Source organism: Apodemus sylvaticus, chromosome 3 (genome assembly GCF_947179515.1).
Source record: "Apodemus sylvaticus chromosome 3, mApoSyl1.1, whole genome shotgun sequence".
Taxonomy (NCBI): domain Eukaryota; kingdom Metazoa; phylum Chordata; class Mammalia; order Rodentia; family Muridae; genus Apodemus; species Apodemus sylvaticus.
The window spans coordinates 95,609,265-95,625,990 of NC_067474.1; the positions used below are offsets into that span (position 1 = coordinate 95,609,265).

General features: G+C 37.1%; 1 protein-coding gene across 2 annotated transcripts in view; it reads right to left on the bottom strand.

The window, feature by feature from the left end:
- Zdhhc21 (zinc finger DHHC-type palmitoyltransferase 21) overlaps positions 1-16,726 on the bottom strand; it is a 59,876-nt gene that overhangs the window by 29,632 nt on the left and 13,518 nt on the right. For both annotated transcript variants that reach the window (XM_052176687.1, XM_052176686.1), the window contains 3 exons: positions 15,128-15,226; positions 10,747-10,858; positions 7,782-7,920 (listed from right to left, as the gene is read on the bottom strand). In XM_052176687.1, coding sequence (XP_052032647.1) covers positions 7,782-7,920; positions 10,747-10,858; positions 15,128-15,226 — 350 coding nt within the window. The remainder of the gene's footprint in view (positions 1-7,781; positions 7,921-10,746; positions 10,859-15,127; positions 15,227-16,726) is intronic.

Sequence of the window (16,726 nt, forward strand, 5' to 3'; positions counted from 1 at the left end):
GAGTATTTCCTAACAGCTTGACAAGTAGGCAGGAAAGGTCCTATTCTGAAGTACAGATTAAGAGACATGAGGTACAGAGTGTAATCCAGTGGTGGAGTGGCTGCCAGCCATGCTTCCCCCAGAGTTACAGGGGAAAATAAAAATTTAAGTATGAAATTACTGTAAGAAAAAGAAAAACCTGGGGCCAGGTAACTGCAAAGAAACTGAAATTATTTATCTCAGAAAGACGTCTTCTAAAAACAGAAAACCGGATTCACAAATGGTTTATCTCCCAGAATTTGAGAATAGCTTTCTTTCAGTTCCTGTTTCCAAGAGGTATTTATAAGCCACCAGCTTCCCACAAACGCTGGCAAGTGACATTCCCAGGCAACTCTATTCTTTAAGAGAGTAAACACTTTCATCCTAGAAACTAACACACACCTAGGAGTTGATAACACTTTCTTTCCCAGCCTTGGGAAAAGTACTCAGCGTTGGCATCTAAAGACAGGAGGAGGATGCTCTGCTGCCATCTCTCTACCTGAGAGGGTCTAAGGGAAACACAAAGCCTCTCTTTCATCCCCTCAGGACAACAGTGTAGGACCGAAGTCAACCACACACCTGCCGCCCCAGACGCACAGTGGCACTACCTCCCAGTGGCTCCAGGGCTCTGGGTCTACTGCATGTCTCAAATAGTGAGAGGCGGATGAGGCAGGGATGATACTCTGGCCAGCTGTACACAAAACTCAACAGTGGCATACAAGGTTTTATTGTTCACAGGAAAAATGGAAAAGTACAAAGAAGGACCTAAAAAAACACACATGGACTAGAACCACCACTAAGGTCAATGTGGTAATGGGGACTTCCCTACTGAAATTAGTGGTAACTCTTCACAATGTTATCTTCAACAGAACTTCTATAAAAAGAACAGTGTACTGTTACTCGGCCCAACAACATTCACTGTAGGTTTTACAGCAGATCTAATCTCAAATCCAACATCAAGCCTCCTGTAGCTTTCTTCACTCACACTGACTTTTGACTTCTTTCTGTTTTGATAATCTCTACCCTCACCATCAAGTTTGTCCAGCCCATCAGTACTCAAACCTTAGGGACATGTAAGTTTTGAAACTGAACACTCCACAGAACTTTACTTACATAAATGGGAAGGAGCATCAACAGTGACTAGACCCATCAAGAGGAAACTGATATGAAAGCACGATTGCCACCAACACCTGGAGGCGATGTCTGAAAGCAAGCTTCCTAAGGACACTGTGGAAAGCCAGATCAAGCCAATCCACGACCAGCTACTGCACCGCAGTAAACGGCAGCCAACCTAGCAGCCCAGGGAGAGCGTAAAGCTGAGATTCCAGAGCCCGGGGATGGATGCCTTAAGAGGAGCTGTACATTCTGCACTGCTTGTCATCACCACAGGGAGGAAAGCAGGGGATGAATCCACAAGAGACACCTCAGCTCTTCAGCTGAGAGCCTGGAAGGATGCAAGTGAGGAGTAAGAGCAAACTGAAACGAGTCCTTCATAAAACTTAGCAACCAAACATCCTGCAAAACACAAGTGCAGTTAGTATGATCTTCTAAAAAGAGACATTATACTAAGCCCAGTTCAGTATGAGAAAAACACATCATCTAACCCAATTGGGTCAAAATGAGGATTCTATTATCCTATACAGAAACAAAAAAGTAAATTAAACATATCAACTACATCTTTCACAACTAGTCATACAATTAAATTAAATACCCAGTATTCAATTAAAAAATCAGACATATCAGGGTGCAGATTAATATCTGGTATGGGCATCAAATAACTTTAATTAAAATGTTCAAGAAGTGACTAGAGAGATGGCTCAGTAGTTAAGAACATTGGCTGCTCTTGCAGAGAACCTGGGTTTGATTCCCAGTACCTACATGGTGGCATACAACCATCCCTGATTCCATTTCCAGGGACCTTTCACCTTCTTTCCTCCATGGGCACCAGACATGCATGGTCAGTCCAAACATTCATGCACATAAAATAAGATAAATAAATCTTTAAAATATCAAAAATGGTATTTGAAAATGTTTAAGAAAATGGCAAAATGCAGAATTTCCCTAGAAAAACAATCTATGAGGAACAGAATCAAGCACAAATTCTAAAAATACAAGGTAACACATAACAGAGTTAAAAAACCAAGAGAGGAGAGTAGAAAAGCTACCATTAATAAATCAGAAGAGAGAGCAGTAGAAAAATAGGTTAAACTGTGGGATATGCAAAAATGACCACAAAGACAGAAAATGCAAAAATCTCACACATAGATAATTATATCCTAAACTATGCAAAAAGGATCACAACATATTTAAAGTGGGACAGAAGTTTTACAACTTAAGAATTTCATCACACAGGTTGAAGAAGTTATATTAAATTTTCAACAGAAAAATGCAAAGAAAACAATGCTGGAGCACATTACAGCATATCAACTAAGAATGAGAATTTTAAAAACTGTCAAAGTGGCCATGAAAAAACACATCATGCTCATGAATTAGACCAACAACTGACTATAGTGAAACTACAGAAACCAAAGACAATGGAAAATATTTTTTAACTGAAAACAAATGTTCATCTATAATCCTGTGCTAACAAATAAATTCTGCAAAATTGATGAAATGATGATACTTTCAGGATAATAACTGGAATCATTTCTTCCAGGAGAGTTGAAATGAAGTAGTTCATACAGCATTCACTATGTCAGACTCATGACAATCCTCCTGTCTCACACTCCCAAGTTTGGGATCACAGAATGAACTGACACCCCTAACTTAGAACACATGATCTAAATAGTAACATGCCAAGAGATTTCACAATGGCAAATGACATGATCTTGGAGAAGACAATTTTTAATTTCTATTTCATCACGTCTAAAATGAAGGTGGGCACAGAAAAAGAAAGACAAACTATGAAGCAACTCACTTGCTACCAAGACACTTGAAAGCTTAGGCTAAAAGAACAATGCCTATTCAACACTGCTAGGCATAAACAACAGTGATATTCCTATACCAAAGAATTACGTATACCAAAATATCTTTAATATAGTTAAGATTATCTCATCACTTGATAGACATTTATTAATACTAAGATATTATTACTATTTTTAAAAAAGCCTGCATTACTCTTGTCTGAGTTTCCAAAACACAGCTTTGCATATTTTCTCCCCAGGATTTTTATTATAGTATATATATAAAAAACACAGTACATGTATGAAAATACATTCAAATACCACCTATAATCAGTTTCTCTACTTTAAAATGTAATCCTTCCTCTAATTGGCATTAATTTACCTAGAGTTCCTATCTTTCATACTATATGTGTATGCATGTTAGTGTGTGTGTAGGTCCCCATGGATGTTAGGTAGTACAGAGGACAGCCTCAGGTATCATCGGGAAGGCCGTACACCTACTTTGAGGCAGGGTACCTCCCTGGCCTGAAAGGCTCCTTCTGCCGGGCTCCCTGGCACTGAGATTACAAGCGCACACCACTACCACGCACACCACTACCACAGGCTGTGAGGACTGCGCTCACTAAGCCATCTCCCCAGCTCTCTAACTTTAAAGCAAAATATTCTCATAATTTCAAATTTCTAAATCTTCCATGTAAGTATTACTGTGACATTCTTTATTCACCTTGTTATTGGAATTTCTTTTGAATGTCACCAAACTTTCTGCAATGCTGTTCATTGACTTGTAATTTTTTCACAAAATAGACTAAAGAAAATATTCTCTGCTTCTGAGAGTTTTCATGAAACCAAATGTAACATAAGCTAAACATATGCTATTTGCCAGGTATTTCTGCATATATTATCTTTTTTTCTCAGTTGTTTTACTTTTTGAGATGAGGTCTTATGGAACCCAGGCTAGCCTCAAACTTGTTATGTAGCTGAGGCTGGCCCTGAACTGCTCATGCTCCTGCAATCAGCCAGCCTCCAAAGTTCTAGGATTACAGACAAAACCACAATGCCTGGCTGAATATATTAACTTATTTAGTTTCATTATTATTCACACCTTTCAGAAAATGAAATTACAAACCAGAGGAGTTAAACAACCTATTAAGCATTATACATGTAATAAAAGAAAGTAAGAATTTGAATCTAGAGTGTCTGCTTTCAAAATGACCTCTTGACTGCCGTGGAAAACATACTATTTTTTTAAATAATTTTTTATTTTCTATATTCTATGTTTATATTCCAAATGATTTTCCCTTTCCCAGTTCCCCCCTCCCCATAAGTTCCCTAAGTCCTCCTCTCTTCGCCCATTCTCCTATCAACGCCCTCCTACTTCTCTGTCCTGGTACTCCCCTACAATGCTGGAACAAGCCTTTTCAGGATCCGGGACCTCTCCTTCCTTCTTCTAGGGAGTCATTTGATATGTGAATTGTGTCTTGGGTATTCAGAGTTTCTGAGCTAATTAATATCCACTTATAAGTGACTGCATTCCATGTGTATTCTTTTGTGATTGGGTTACCTCACTTAGGATGATATTTTCCAGATCCAACCATTTGCCTAAGAATTTCATGAATTCATTGTTTTTAATTGCTGAGTAGTATTCCACTGTGTAAATATACCACATTTTCTGTATCCATTCCTCCATTGAGGGGCATCTGGGTTCTTTCCAGCTTCTGGCTATTATAAATAGGACAATAGGACTGCTATGAACATAATGAAGCACGTGTCCTTATTACATGCCGGGGAATCCTCTGAGTATATGTCCAGGAGTGGTATTGCAGGGTCCTCCGGAAGTGTTATGCCCAGTTTTCTGAGAACAGCCAGACTGATTTCCAGAGTGGTTGTACCAATTTGCATTCCCACCAGCAGTGGAGGAGTGTTCCTCTTTCTCCACATCCTCGCCAACACCTACTGTCTCCTGAGTTTTTAATGTTAGCCATTCTAACTGGTATAAGGTGAAATCTCAGGGTTGTTTTGATTTGCATTTCCCTATTGACTAATGATGTTGAACATTTTTTAAGGTACTTCTCAGTCATTCGAAGTTCTTCATGTGAAAATTCTTTGTTTAGCTCTGTACCCCATTTTTAATAGGGTTATTTGGCTCTCTGGTGTCTAACTTCTTGAGTTTTGTTTATATTGAATATTAGCCCTCTGTCGGATGTATATGTTGGTGAATATCCTTTCCCAATTTGTTGGTTGCTGTTTTGTCCACTTGACAGTAGAGCAATTAGACAACATAAGGAGGTCAAAGGGATACAAATTGGAAAGGAAGAAGTCAAACTATCACTGTTTGCAGATGATATGACAGTATACTTAAGTGACCCAAAAAAACTCCACCAGAGAACTCCTACAGCTGATAACCAACTTCAGCAAAGTGGCAGGTTATAAAATCAACTCAAGCAGATCAGTAGCCTTCCTATACTCAAAGGATAAGCAGGCTAAGAAAGAAGTTACGGAAATGACCCCCTTCACAATGGCCGCAAACAATATAAAGAAAACTTACTATTGACAGGCAGATACTTAGTATTTTTGAGTTTTGCTAACCATACAGTCTGTCACCACCACTCAATTTTGTTGGAGCACAAAAGTAGTCACAGACTATGCATGTGTGGAAAAATGAGAATAGCTTTTCATCCCTCAGTAAACTGATCAACACAATCTAAATATGGAGGTCCATTAGCCCCCCAGAGGCAGAAGCTGCTGAGCCTACTCTGTCCAGAAAGGAGGTCTCTCTTCATGGTCTTTTTCTCTCCACTGACACCTCCTCACATCTTCTCTCTCACACTTTGAAAAATTATGACCTTAACCCCACAGAACAACTTTAAAACACTTCTTCTGAGGTTCAATTTTCACACGGTTTTCTTGGATGATTCACATGTTCTAATTAACACCAATTATGCCACAAATTAACCTTAAGCAAAATGAAACCTTTATAAAACTCTAATAGAAACAGGTGCTGTATTTTCAGTGTGAAAATCACAACTACATTTGAAACCTCTTCTGACAGCTGAGACAGGAAGGCTACAAATTCAAGGCTTGCCTTGGCAACAGAGTAAGGGGCTCAGGACCAACCTGACCAATGGGAAACCCTGTCTGAAAACTAAAGTATGCACTAGGGAGAAGCCCAGCTGCTAGGCTAGCGTACGTGAAGCTCTGAATCTAATGACCAGCACATGAAGAAGCAAAACTGTCTTTTGAATTTTATTCAGTTATTGGATATAATTTTAATGATGTGCACCATATTTAATAAGCACAATCTAATCATTTTCAAGACACAGCTCCACTGAGGTTTGTAACTGCACGGAACAGCTAGGTCTCAGAACAATCATGCACACCAAAGCAACCACACACAGAACTAAGACTCCCAACACTTGCATTCCACAGCTTAACCACACACACCAATCACCATGGCCTTTTATATGCAAAGGCATGAACAGGAAAATAGTAAAGAAAAAGTACCCACCTCCATCAGTTCTCTCTCTGTCTCTGTCTCTCTGTCTCTGTCTCTCTCTGTCTCTCTGTCTCTGTCTCTCTCTCTCATACACACACACATACACACACACACACACACACAGAATATTCTTTAAAAATATAACCAAGGCCCAAATAAAATGGAAAAATAGCATAAATTGTGTTTAATCCAGCTCTGTAACTAAAGCAAGCTGGGAAATCACACTCTATGTGCAATACCTCACCCATTTCACTATCCTCCATTTTCTCTTGTGAATATTAGAAACTCTACAGTGAGAGGGCCACAGTACAGTGTTGACAGGAAACAAAGGCTCTGGAGCTTTTAGTACCATCAACACCATTCAGACAAGTCTGAGCATTGCTCAGATGATCTATACCTAAAAGTAACAGGTTCCCAACCTGTAGGTCATGACCCTGTTGGGGGCAGTCAAATAATCTTTCTATGAGGGCCACCAAAGACCATCATAATACATAGATTTTTACATTATGATTCATAAGAGTAGCAAAATTACAGTTATGAAGTAGCAACAAAAATAAATTTATACTTGGGGGTCACCACAACGTGAGAAAATGTATTAAGGGATGACAGCATTAGGAAGCTGAGAACCACTGCTCTAGAACGTTGTACAAACTCATCTTACTGCTAGGGAGAGCTGGAGGCAGAAGGCCAGATATGGTGGCACATGCCTATAATCTCAACACTCAGGAGAAATGAGCAGGAAGGCAAAGAGTTTATGGCTACCTTAAGCTACATGCTAAGATCTAAGCTTAAAACACAAAAACAAAAAGAAAGTGTCCTCTTCTCAAATGCTAACTATTCTTTGAGGACCTTAAAAAAATTTTGACTTTGGTTTGTGTTGGCCTGGTGTTTTGCTTTTGTTTTTGGAGAGAGAGACCGAGACCGAGACAGAGACAGAGAGAGAGAGAAAAGGAGAGGAAAATGAATTTTGGTGGGAAGAATCTGGGAGAAGTGGGAGAAGAAAGACTATGCAAAATAAATTGTATAAAAAATGTTTAAAATAGTAAAATAAATAAATAAACCTGTCTGATTTTCTTTAAAAAAGAAAAACCCAAGATTTTTTCTTTGTTTTCATTATTTTATGTTACTTTTAAACCAAGACTCCTATACTGAAAGAGCTCCTATTTTGTCTTCTGAAGAAATCTACTCAACACAAATACTCATAAAAAGCCGTGTCTAAAAGGAACAGCAGACTGCCTTCTCAGACACAGGGTGGTATAGAGCTCCCTGGACGGTGGCTCTGCTAGTCTGCCCACACTCAGGAACTACCGTGTTCACGGGCACACGTCACGGCTGCTCTAACACTAGTGGATACAGACATGTCTTACCAAATTACGCTGTTTTAGTGGAAGAAAATAATAATAATGGCAGAAAGAAAACATCAGTGCGTAGCAAGTAAGCAGCTCAGTGTAGAAACACAACTGCAGAAAGAGCCAATGGTTGTCTTCACCCACACAATTGTTTATCCTAAAGAGAAAATGAAAAAGAAACAGTGAAGTTTTAGTAAGATGCTCACATCAGGATCATGAAGTAAGTCTCACCTAAGCCTAACACCCAACTATTTAAAGATACACACTTTAACACGCCTTCTCCTTCACCAAGGAGGCCAGCTAGAGACTACTCCCCTAGCACACAGTAGCCCAGTGCCCGTGTCAAGCGACACAGGCAGACACATAATGATTTAGGCCACTGGCCCGAGGATACTCAGAAGAGACGGAGGCTCGGGACAAGGAGCATCTTGCTCTGGCACCTCTGCCCCTCCTGCAGCACTCCAGCAAAGGAGAGCGACTTAAGTGCTACAGAGAAAGACAGCTCGGACTTTCCACTTGGACAGAACTGCGAGGCTCATCATTTTATTTTTATGCTTACTTTACGAAATATCTATCCTTGGCTGCTGAAACTAAAAACATATTCAAAATCACTTACATGTACTCTATAACAAAACATCGGTAAAGTCTAACTACAAAATGATAATCTATAATCATAAATTATCAAAGTTCATTTAAAATGCATATCATATTTTACAAAATGGGTACATTTTTAAGGTACCATTAAAATCTAATTTAAAATTTCAATATAAAATTATTTTTCTCAACATTATATGAATGTTTTCCATCAAAATAGGGCTACACTATCTATCACCAAGGGAGGGTATGCACGTGTGTGTGTGTGTGTGTGTGTGTGTGTGTGTGTGTGTGTCAAGTTCAATTTGTAGCTTAAGTGTTACTTTTAAGATACATTGTTTACATTATTTTTAAAAAACCTCAAAAATAGAACTGAGCTGGAACGCTTGTGGAAGTTTATCTGAGATTACAGAGCACACACTTTGTAAACAGGACAATTCTAAACCCTGTTACCTGCAAGAAAGACTCTCACTCAAGCCTCAAAACTCTGCTCAGTTGTTGCTACCCATCCTTCCTCCCTCTCCTCAGCAGGTCCAGAACAGCACAGCGAGCCTCTAACCTTGAAAGGCTAAGAGCCCTCACTTAGCCTGCAGTGCCTGAGTTTAAACTATTTACAAAGAACAGCCAGAGACCAAAACAAAGACCTGAGGCAGCGGAGAGCTGAGCCATCAGATCCGATCTGAAACTGAGAATGTTCAAATGCTGCAGTTTGTTAGGACGAACAATCCTCTGTTTCAGATTAATACCATGTATTGCTGCTGCTTGGACCTCAGCAGCACTCTGCTAAAAATTCAATCACAGAGATCCCCAAATCTCAACCAGGCCACCCTCCTTACTAAGCTCCCACAATACCTTGAAACAAACACTGAAAGCAAGACACCTAGGAACAAAACTATCTCAGCGTTACACTCAAGTGAAAGGGAGCTAGCTTCATTTCCTCACCAATGACCTAGTCTTCACCTCTTAAACATACACCACTAGTACTAAGAGACACATTGCCCAGATGATTTTTTTAAATTATGGCATTCTTTTGTAAGAAAGCAGCAATATCCAGCTGTACCATAAATGTTTATTATCTTTTTCTTTGATCAGAAAAACTAATACAAATAAAAGTGCTATGAATTTCAGTGTGAGAACTAATTACCTGCAGATTTCACATAGTATTTTTCATATGCTATTATTGTGACATAGTACCACTGAGGTTTAAAAACGTATTTGGAAAATTACCTATTTAAAATGTAAGGTACATTTAAAAAAAAAAAAAACATCGTATGGCATAGTATACAGTACTTTATAGTAGATTTAGACAATTAAAAAAAACCTGAAGTACTTTTATTTAAAATGCTATTGTGTTTTTCTAGTTTCTGGAAATCTATGTGATTAAATTTAAACTATGTAAATAGTTTAGAGTTAAAAAACAATTTCAACTGTTAAGTTTGCTAATTAGCAATGTTATCAAAAAGAGTTACCATACATCAGAGAAGTGAAATTGACTAGCATCATTAGACAAAGGTAAACTCTCTTCTTTGGCCAGTTAACTGCAGGTAAATGAAAGTAAGGAGCCTATTATACAGTTATCTTTATATACATACATACATACATACATACATACATACATACATACATACATATATATGTGCATACATGTATAAAGTTCTGTAATGCCAATTTAAATATTTAAACAAGATTATATGTTAGATAAGCAGAATTAAATATAACATCTTGCTCAATGTCTTTTGTGACAGCTTTGAAATGAAATACAATAGATTCTCAGAGCATCTTTTAAATCTACTTTTTAACAGAATGGCTTTAAATATTACAACAGAGCCCCCTATTGACCAAAAATATTGGCAGTTCTACAGAAAGTTAATTAGCACTTATATATATCCAGCATGTACAAAATGTTACTATGCAACAGAAAATACTATTAAAGGTATAATGAGTAGAAGAAAGTTATCAGTGAATCTGAAAAGTGTTGTTCTTCTCCTGAGTAAGGAAAAGAGGAATCTAAGCAGTGGACATTGTGGCTTTTCTCCCCGGCAAGAGAAACAGCTATGAAGTAAATGCTTCCACTTTCTGACCTTGTACCAAACACTGCCTTCAAGCCTCATCTGATATAAGTACTTTAGTCCTTCTGTGTATGTGGGTATGTAGCAATTCTGCTCAGTTTTTTTCTGCTCAAAGTTTTTGCTCAAATGTTTTCTTGGTAGCAGGGGTGAGACCTCTGTAGTTTACTCTGAGATTTGCAAGAATCATTTTTATTGAAAGAATGTTTAATGGAGTAACTTTAATGTCATTTTTTCTTAAAGCTGACAAGTTCTCAGACTGTCTTTTCCTTGACTAATCCTCCTGCCGCAGCTCTTGAGTGTGGTGACAAGTGTCTCCTTACCAAGGACAGTGGTGGTCCATCCTCCTGACGCAGTGGCCACAGCGGCTGCAGTGGTGGGAGCGCTTCGGCCTCATCAAGTTACACTTGTTGCACAGCTCCCACAGCTCCCGCTCTGTGGAGGAGAGCAGACCAGCACTGAGGAGGGGGCACACAGTGATGCTCAGACTTACCAACTGCTACCCCAGTCCACAGGGTCTGCGGCTCGGGCCACAGAAACATTTCTCTTTTTGCTGAGTCTCCGGTATAAGCAAGCACCTTTGCCATAAGTGCTGATTTGTGTTCTACATGTTTTATACATTTCTATCTTAACACTACAAAAATAAGATACCACTGTTTCCAAGTAAATGGCAGAAACCACAGTTCTGAAAAAAATCATGAGAATGTCGTATCTTATAAAACTCTAAGCCTAGCCAAAATATTAGAAGAATTTTATATAAATCAATTAATTAATTTATACAAGTGGTATTATATAAAAGAACTAAAGAAGAATACTGAGTCTTAGTTTCAGTAGATCAATAAGTTAAAACCAATCCCATATTTTCCTAAGGCATTTTAATTTTTAATATTAATGAATTAATTTGGGCATGTGTTTAAGAAGGCTAGAGGTTAGACTGGGTTTAGAAGGCACCCATCTAATAAAGAAGCAAAGGTTAAAAACATCATTAGTATTTAATAAAAATAAGCAGGTGAGTGAGTTCTGCTTTTAAGAGACAGTATCTGGGTACTATGTCGCCCGGGTTGGCTTTGAACTGCCACTGCTCCTGCCACCGCCAGCCCAGAGCTAGAATCAGCTTCAGTCTATTACCCAGGTAGCAACTGCCTCTGAGCTACAGGAAAACAGTCTACAATTAACAGTTTGCAGAAGAGAAAGGTATTTGTTTTCATCACAAATTGTTCTAACCACATCCATAAAAACTATTAATTCATCATCCAACATAAAATAACTGCTTCCTTATATGAGGTGCATATTCTTTACAGTTTCTAAAATGAAATTTTACCATTATAAAAGTCTTAAAATGTCAGCACTTAAGCTTCTGCTACCCTCGTAATCTTACAGTAGATGGACAGACATTGCAGCTTCACAGGGAATATTATCATGTATAGTGTGGTCCTTGCACACAGTGGTGGTACTAAATGACTGTGCAAATATGAAAGTTAAAATTTTCAAAAATATCTAAATCTTTTTAAAAGAAGATGACTATAATGATGTTTTCTGAAAAAGAAATCCCCTTTTTGAAATCTACCACTTTACTCTATGGCTATAGATCAGCATATGCCAATCTTATATAGGAAGAGATTCTGCTGTAGATATTTTGAAGGAAACTGGTAAATAAAAATAAAATCTGTATCGAATTAACTGTAGTTTAAAACATCATCTCTTATAGTTCCTTTTATAATGGAAACATATCATGAGAGAAACAATATTGGAATCCCGTTTAGACACCTCAAGCTGGCCTTACTACTATAAGCAAGATGGAAACTGGACAACTGAGCCAGCACAGCATCATTTTGATGAATTAACATGTAACAGCCTAGAGAGAACCAATGCTCTATTCCAGGCCTAGCATCCTGTGTCTGAGGGAAGAGAATGCTGGTTACAGAGAAGGAGACTCTAACCTGCTGTGCAAACAGGGCTTTTGCCTTGTTGCACTCGTAACCTTTCCCCAGAGAAGTTTCCATACGACACCAGATATCCAGGCAAGTAAGTCTACAAATCAAACATTATTTATGAACCATAAATTGTTTTAAAACAATTAGTTTATACATGATTTTGACATTTAAAAAACACACAATACTTGTGTTTGTTTTTACATAAAGAAATCTTTGATGAATATTTGATAAAGGAAAAGAGAAAGCTTTTAAATACTTTGCAGAATTGATTGATGTTTCAATTTTAAATCTTCAGGGTTAAGAACAGTGTGCATACATACAGAGGACAAAATATCAGCAAAATATGTATAGCCATTTCAGAAATTATTGAAAATTCTATTATAATCCTGAGGCAAATGACATCTAACAAGTTTTTAAATAAAACTTCCATCAGAAATCCAAGCAAAAAAATTCTTTTCTTGAGACACATCTTGATATAAAATCCTGGCTTGCCCAAAACTCAATATGTAGACCAGACCGGCCTTGAATTTGTGGCTAGCACCTCTGCTTCTGCCTTCTGCATGCTGGGATTACAGAGATACACCACCTCACCCAGCTCTTCAAACAGCAGTGTTTAAAATCCAATATTCCAGTAAGATAAATATGGTAGGAAATATTAAGCCCTTGCTTTCTATATTGTTTCCTCACAGAAGAAAACTTCAAGAAGAAAACTTTGTATGTACAATAAAAAAAAACAAATTCATATTCATACATACATATATATTGTCATGATTATGAGTTATGAGCCAGGGGCATTTATAACACACACACACACACACAAACACACACGGAGGCGCTGTATTCAGAACTCAGTGATGTCACCCACAGCTCAGTAGAGGCAAGTGCTATAGATGTGCAGAGTCATCATTCATTTGATTTAGAATTAAGTTTTGCATTTCAGAAATCTTTTACTGTAGCTTAAGTTTTCATGATTCCCCACATTCAGTTGCAGGACCCACAGTTTACGACACTGGGGCCCAGGTAAATAGATTCGCAAACTGCAGCATGCAGGGCAGTCAAGTCCACCCCATTTCTGTAACCCAAGAACTGTGACACAGTATTACAAAGCAGAATCTTCTAAATTTTAAAAAGACTCATTATGTTCTATCAATAATGGTGAGAGTGTCCTAAAGCAGACTGTGGAGATGGCCACACAGTGAACTAGTTACTTTCAATGAATGAACTATATGACAGATGAATTACCCTCAAAGGGGCAAATTTTTAAGAGCTCAAATAAGATCATTATATAAAATTTGAAATGGCAGTGATATTTCTAAGTTAGAGTACTGTTTTATATTTGTTATTTCAAATATATATGTAAATGATTTTAACGATATAAATGTATAACAATTTCATTTGATCATATCTATATGTTCAAAGGTTTTAAAGTCAAGTTTTTCCCTTATTGAGGGAAAAGCAAAATACTCCCTTGTGTTTAACTTTACCTCATAGTTAATGGATCACATGTATGTTAAAGGTATTCTTAAAGGAAGGAAGGAAGGAAGGAAGGAAGGAAGGAAGGAAGGAAGGAAGGAAGGAAGGAAGGAAGGAAGGAAAGGAGGGAGAGAGAGAGAGGGAGAGGGAGAGGGAGAGGGAGAGGGAGAGGGAGAGAGAGAGAGAGAGAAAGAGAGAGAGAGAGAGAGAGAGAGAGAGACAGCCAACAGAAAGATGAACAATGAAGAGACTGGGTTACGACTGCTGCAAGTAAACTGGGCTGCGCATTGAATGCAGTGCTACAGCTACACAGCAGCACTGTGGCACTCCCTGTCATCTCTAAGTCTGTAAGCCAAGGAAGGTCCTGAATGACACGTCTCAGGAAACAAGAACTAGTATTTCTGGAGGGCTCTGTATGGTGACTTCTCAATTGCATTTCACATGGAGTTACTACTTTGGTTCCAAAGTAGTGTGTAACTCTGTTACACACTAGAACCACAGGGGAATCTTTCAGTAAACTAACACCTATGTCTGAGCCTGAGTATTCTGATTTAACTGGTAAAAGTTGTAACCTAGACACTGAGATTTTTTTTAAAGCTCCCAGAAAATTTGAAAGTAAAACTTTAGAAGCCACTAAATTATTATAGAAAATACTCTAGCTCTAAAATGTACTATAAAAACATATAGAAAAGTACATAACTCTCAAAGCTAATACAGAAATAATCAAAGATGAGCTAAAGAGAGATAAAAAAGTGAGGTTCTATTGTATTTGGTATATAACAAAATAAACAATCCATTTTTCATGGTTTGAATGATTGTCAAGAGAATAAAAAATTATCTTCAAATGATATCAGAAACAAAGGTTTTCAATTTTTCATTAAGTTGTTAGAACCTTCAGAAAAATGAAAAATAGTGTTTATAGCACTAAAACTATTTATTCTAAGAAACTTATCAATATCACAAAGTGAAAATCCTGTTGTAAAAAAAACAGAATCTCTCAGGTAATTTTGTTTCATTCAACAAATACTTCTTTCTTGTAAGTGGTGGCAGATTCTTTGCGACTAGAGATACAACCCCACACATACACACAGACGTTAGAGTAACTCACATGCTCAGAACGGATCTGAAAGGAATGAAAAGAGCAGGCACAGATGGGGGGGTGCTACTGAAAACAGACGAGTGAGCAGAGCCTTGAGAATGGTTTCAAATGCCTTACATAAAGCATACATTGGAGATAATGTGTCAATAAATATAATTTCAACATCAGAAAAATGGCTAAGCCTAAAGGACAGCATACCTGCATGTGGGATCTTGGGATTCTCAGGGAGTCTTCCAGGATCAGTTAAGGAGGCCCTCACCAAGGCAACCAGACAACATATGGAAATGCCATAGAATACTGTAAGATGAAATTAAACACAGAAATTAGTCATTTGCCATTTAAAATGCATTTTAGTCAACAAACTTAAAATTTAAAAAATGCATTTTAGTCAACAACTATTAGGATAACTTTATCAACACACTGTATGTTAAAACAAAATGTAGATTTATTTTACTATTTCGAATAATCCTGCCAAGATGACATCTACACTAAATGTATCAATTTTAAATATGGTTTTCCAAAATAACTGATAAAGATAATAAATGAAATTCTTTCATACAGTGACCCCAGTAATGATAAACAAATAGCCTCACTTAAAAGGATCAAAACAGCACTTAAAAAAATCTACATTTAACTTTTCATCAATTCTATCTTCAAAATTATTCTAAATTAGTGATATTCAATTGTCTCTTTCAATGAACCTTAAGAGATGTACTTCAAAAGTGAAGAATTAAAACCTTTTGAATGTTAAAGTAACCATGAAAATAATATTAACAATTGAGATTCACTCACCATAATTACACGTTTTAAATTAATACATAGGAAAAAATAATAAACACATCTTCTAATTCTCTGTTGCTCAAAAAAAAATAGGCATTTTGTAGGGGAATAAAACAACACATTGAACACATAAAAAAAAAAAACAGTGCTCACTGATGTATACCTGACTGCAATGTTTGTCTATATGTATGTATGTATGTGTATGTATGTATATATGTCTGATGTACATCTTACTACAGAGCTCAGACTGGCCTAGAAGTCACCATTTTCCTGCTTCGATCTTCTGAGTGCTAGGACTACAGGAGAATGGCCACACCTCACAGTGTGTATATCAGGATTATATTTCTTGCAGCTGCTATAAGATCAAAAGGAGGGAAGGACACGAAAGCTGTAAACACTGCAGATGTGTGGCTGTGAGTTGCTTTGGACAGAGAGGAAACTAGAGAGCTTAGAGTTGGGGATTTCTACCTTTCCTTTCCTCTTCTCTATCCTTCCTCCTAGGTGAGAGAAAGGGGGGTGGAAAGAAAAGGGGAGGATATAGTAAAACTATAGAATTAGAGAAATAGACAAATAGAGATAAAATATTAAATTCACTCTTAAACAAAGCATGTATAGCCATCATCTTATATTGGTAGAAACACTTATATTGATGTAAAATTGAAGTTAATTTCTTATATTGCAATAGAATTTATGTATATTGATACATGCTTAAGGGAAATCTTTAGATACTTATACAAAATTTGCAATTAATATTGTTAGACCCTGTGCCTATGCAACTCATTTAAGGATGCAAGGCCTTGACCCAGTCCTTCTATAGCTGCTATTACAAACTGTTTAGGGTGACTAAGTAACACCAAGTTAAGGGCCAGATAGTAAACTCATGGTTATATTAGATTCTGATTTAATTATAATAAATATAATATATGTATGTTATTAAATATATTTTATATTATATTAAATTATTATATATTAAATATATTGTATTATATATTTATAATTTATAATATAATTTATAAA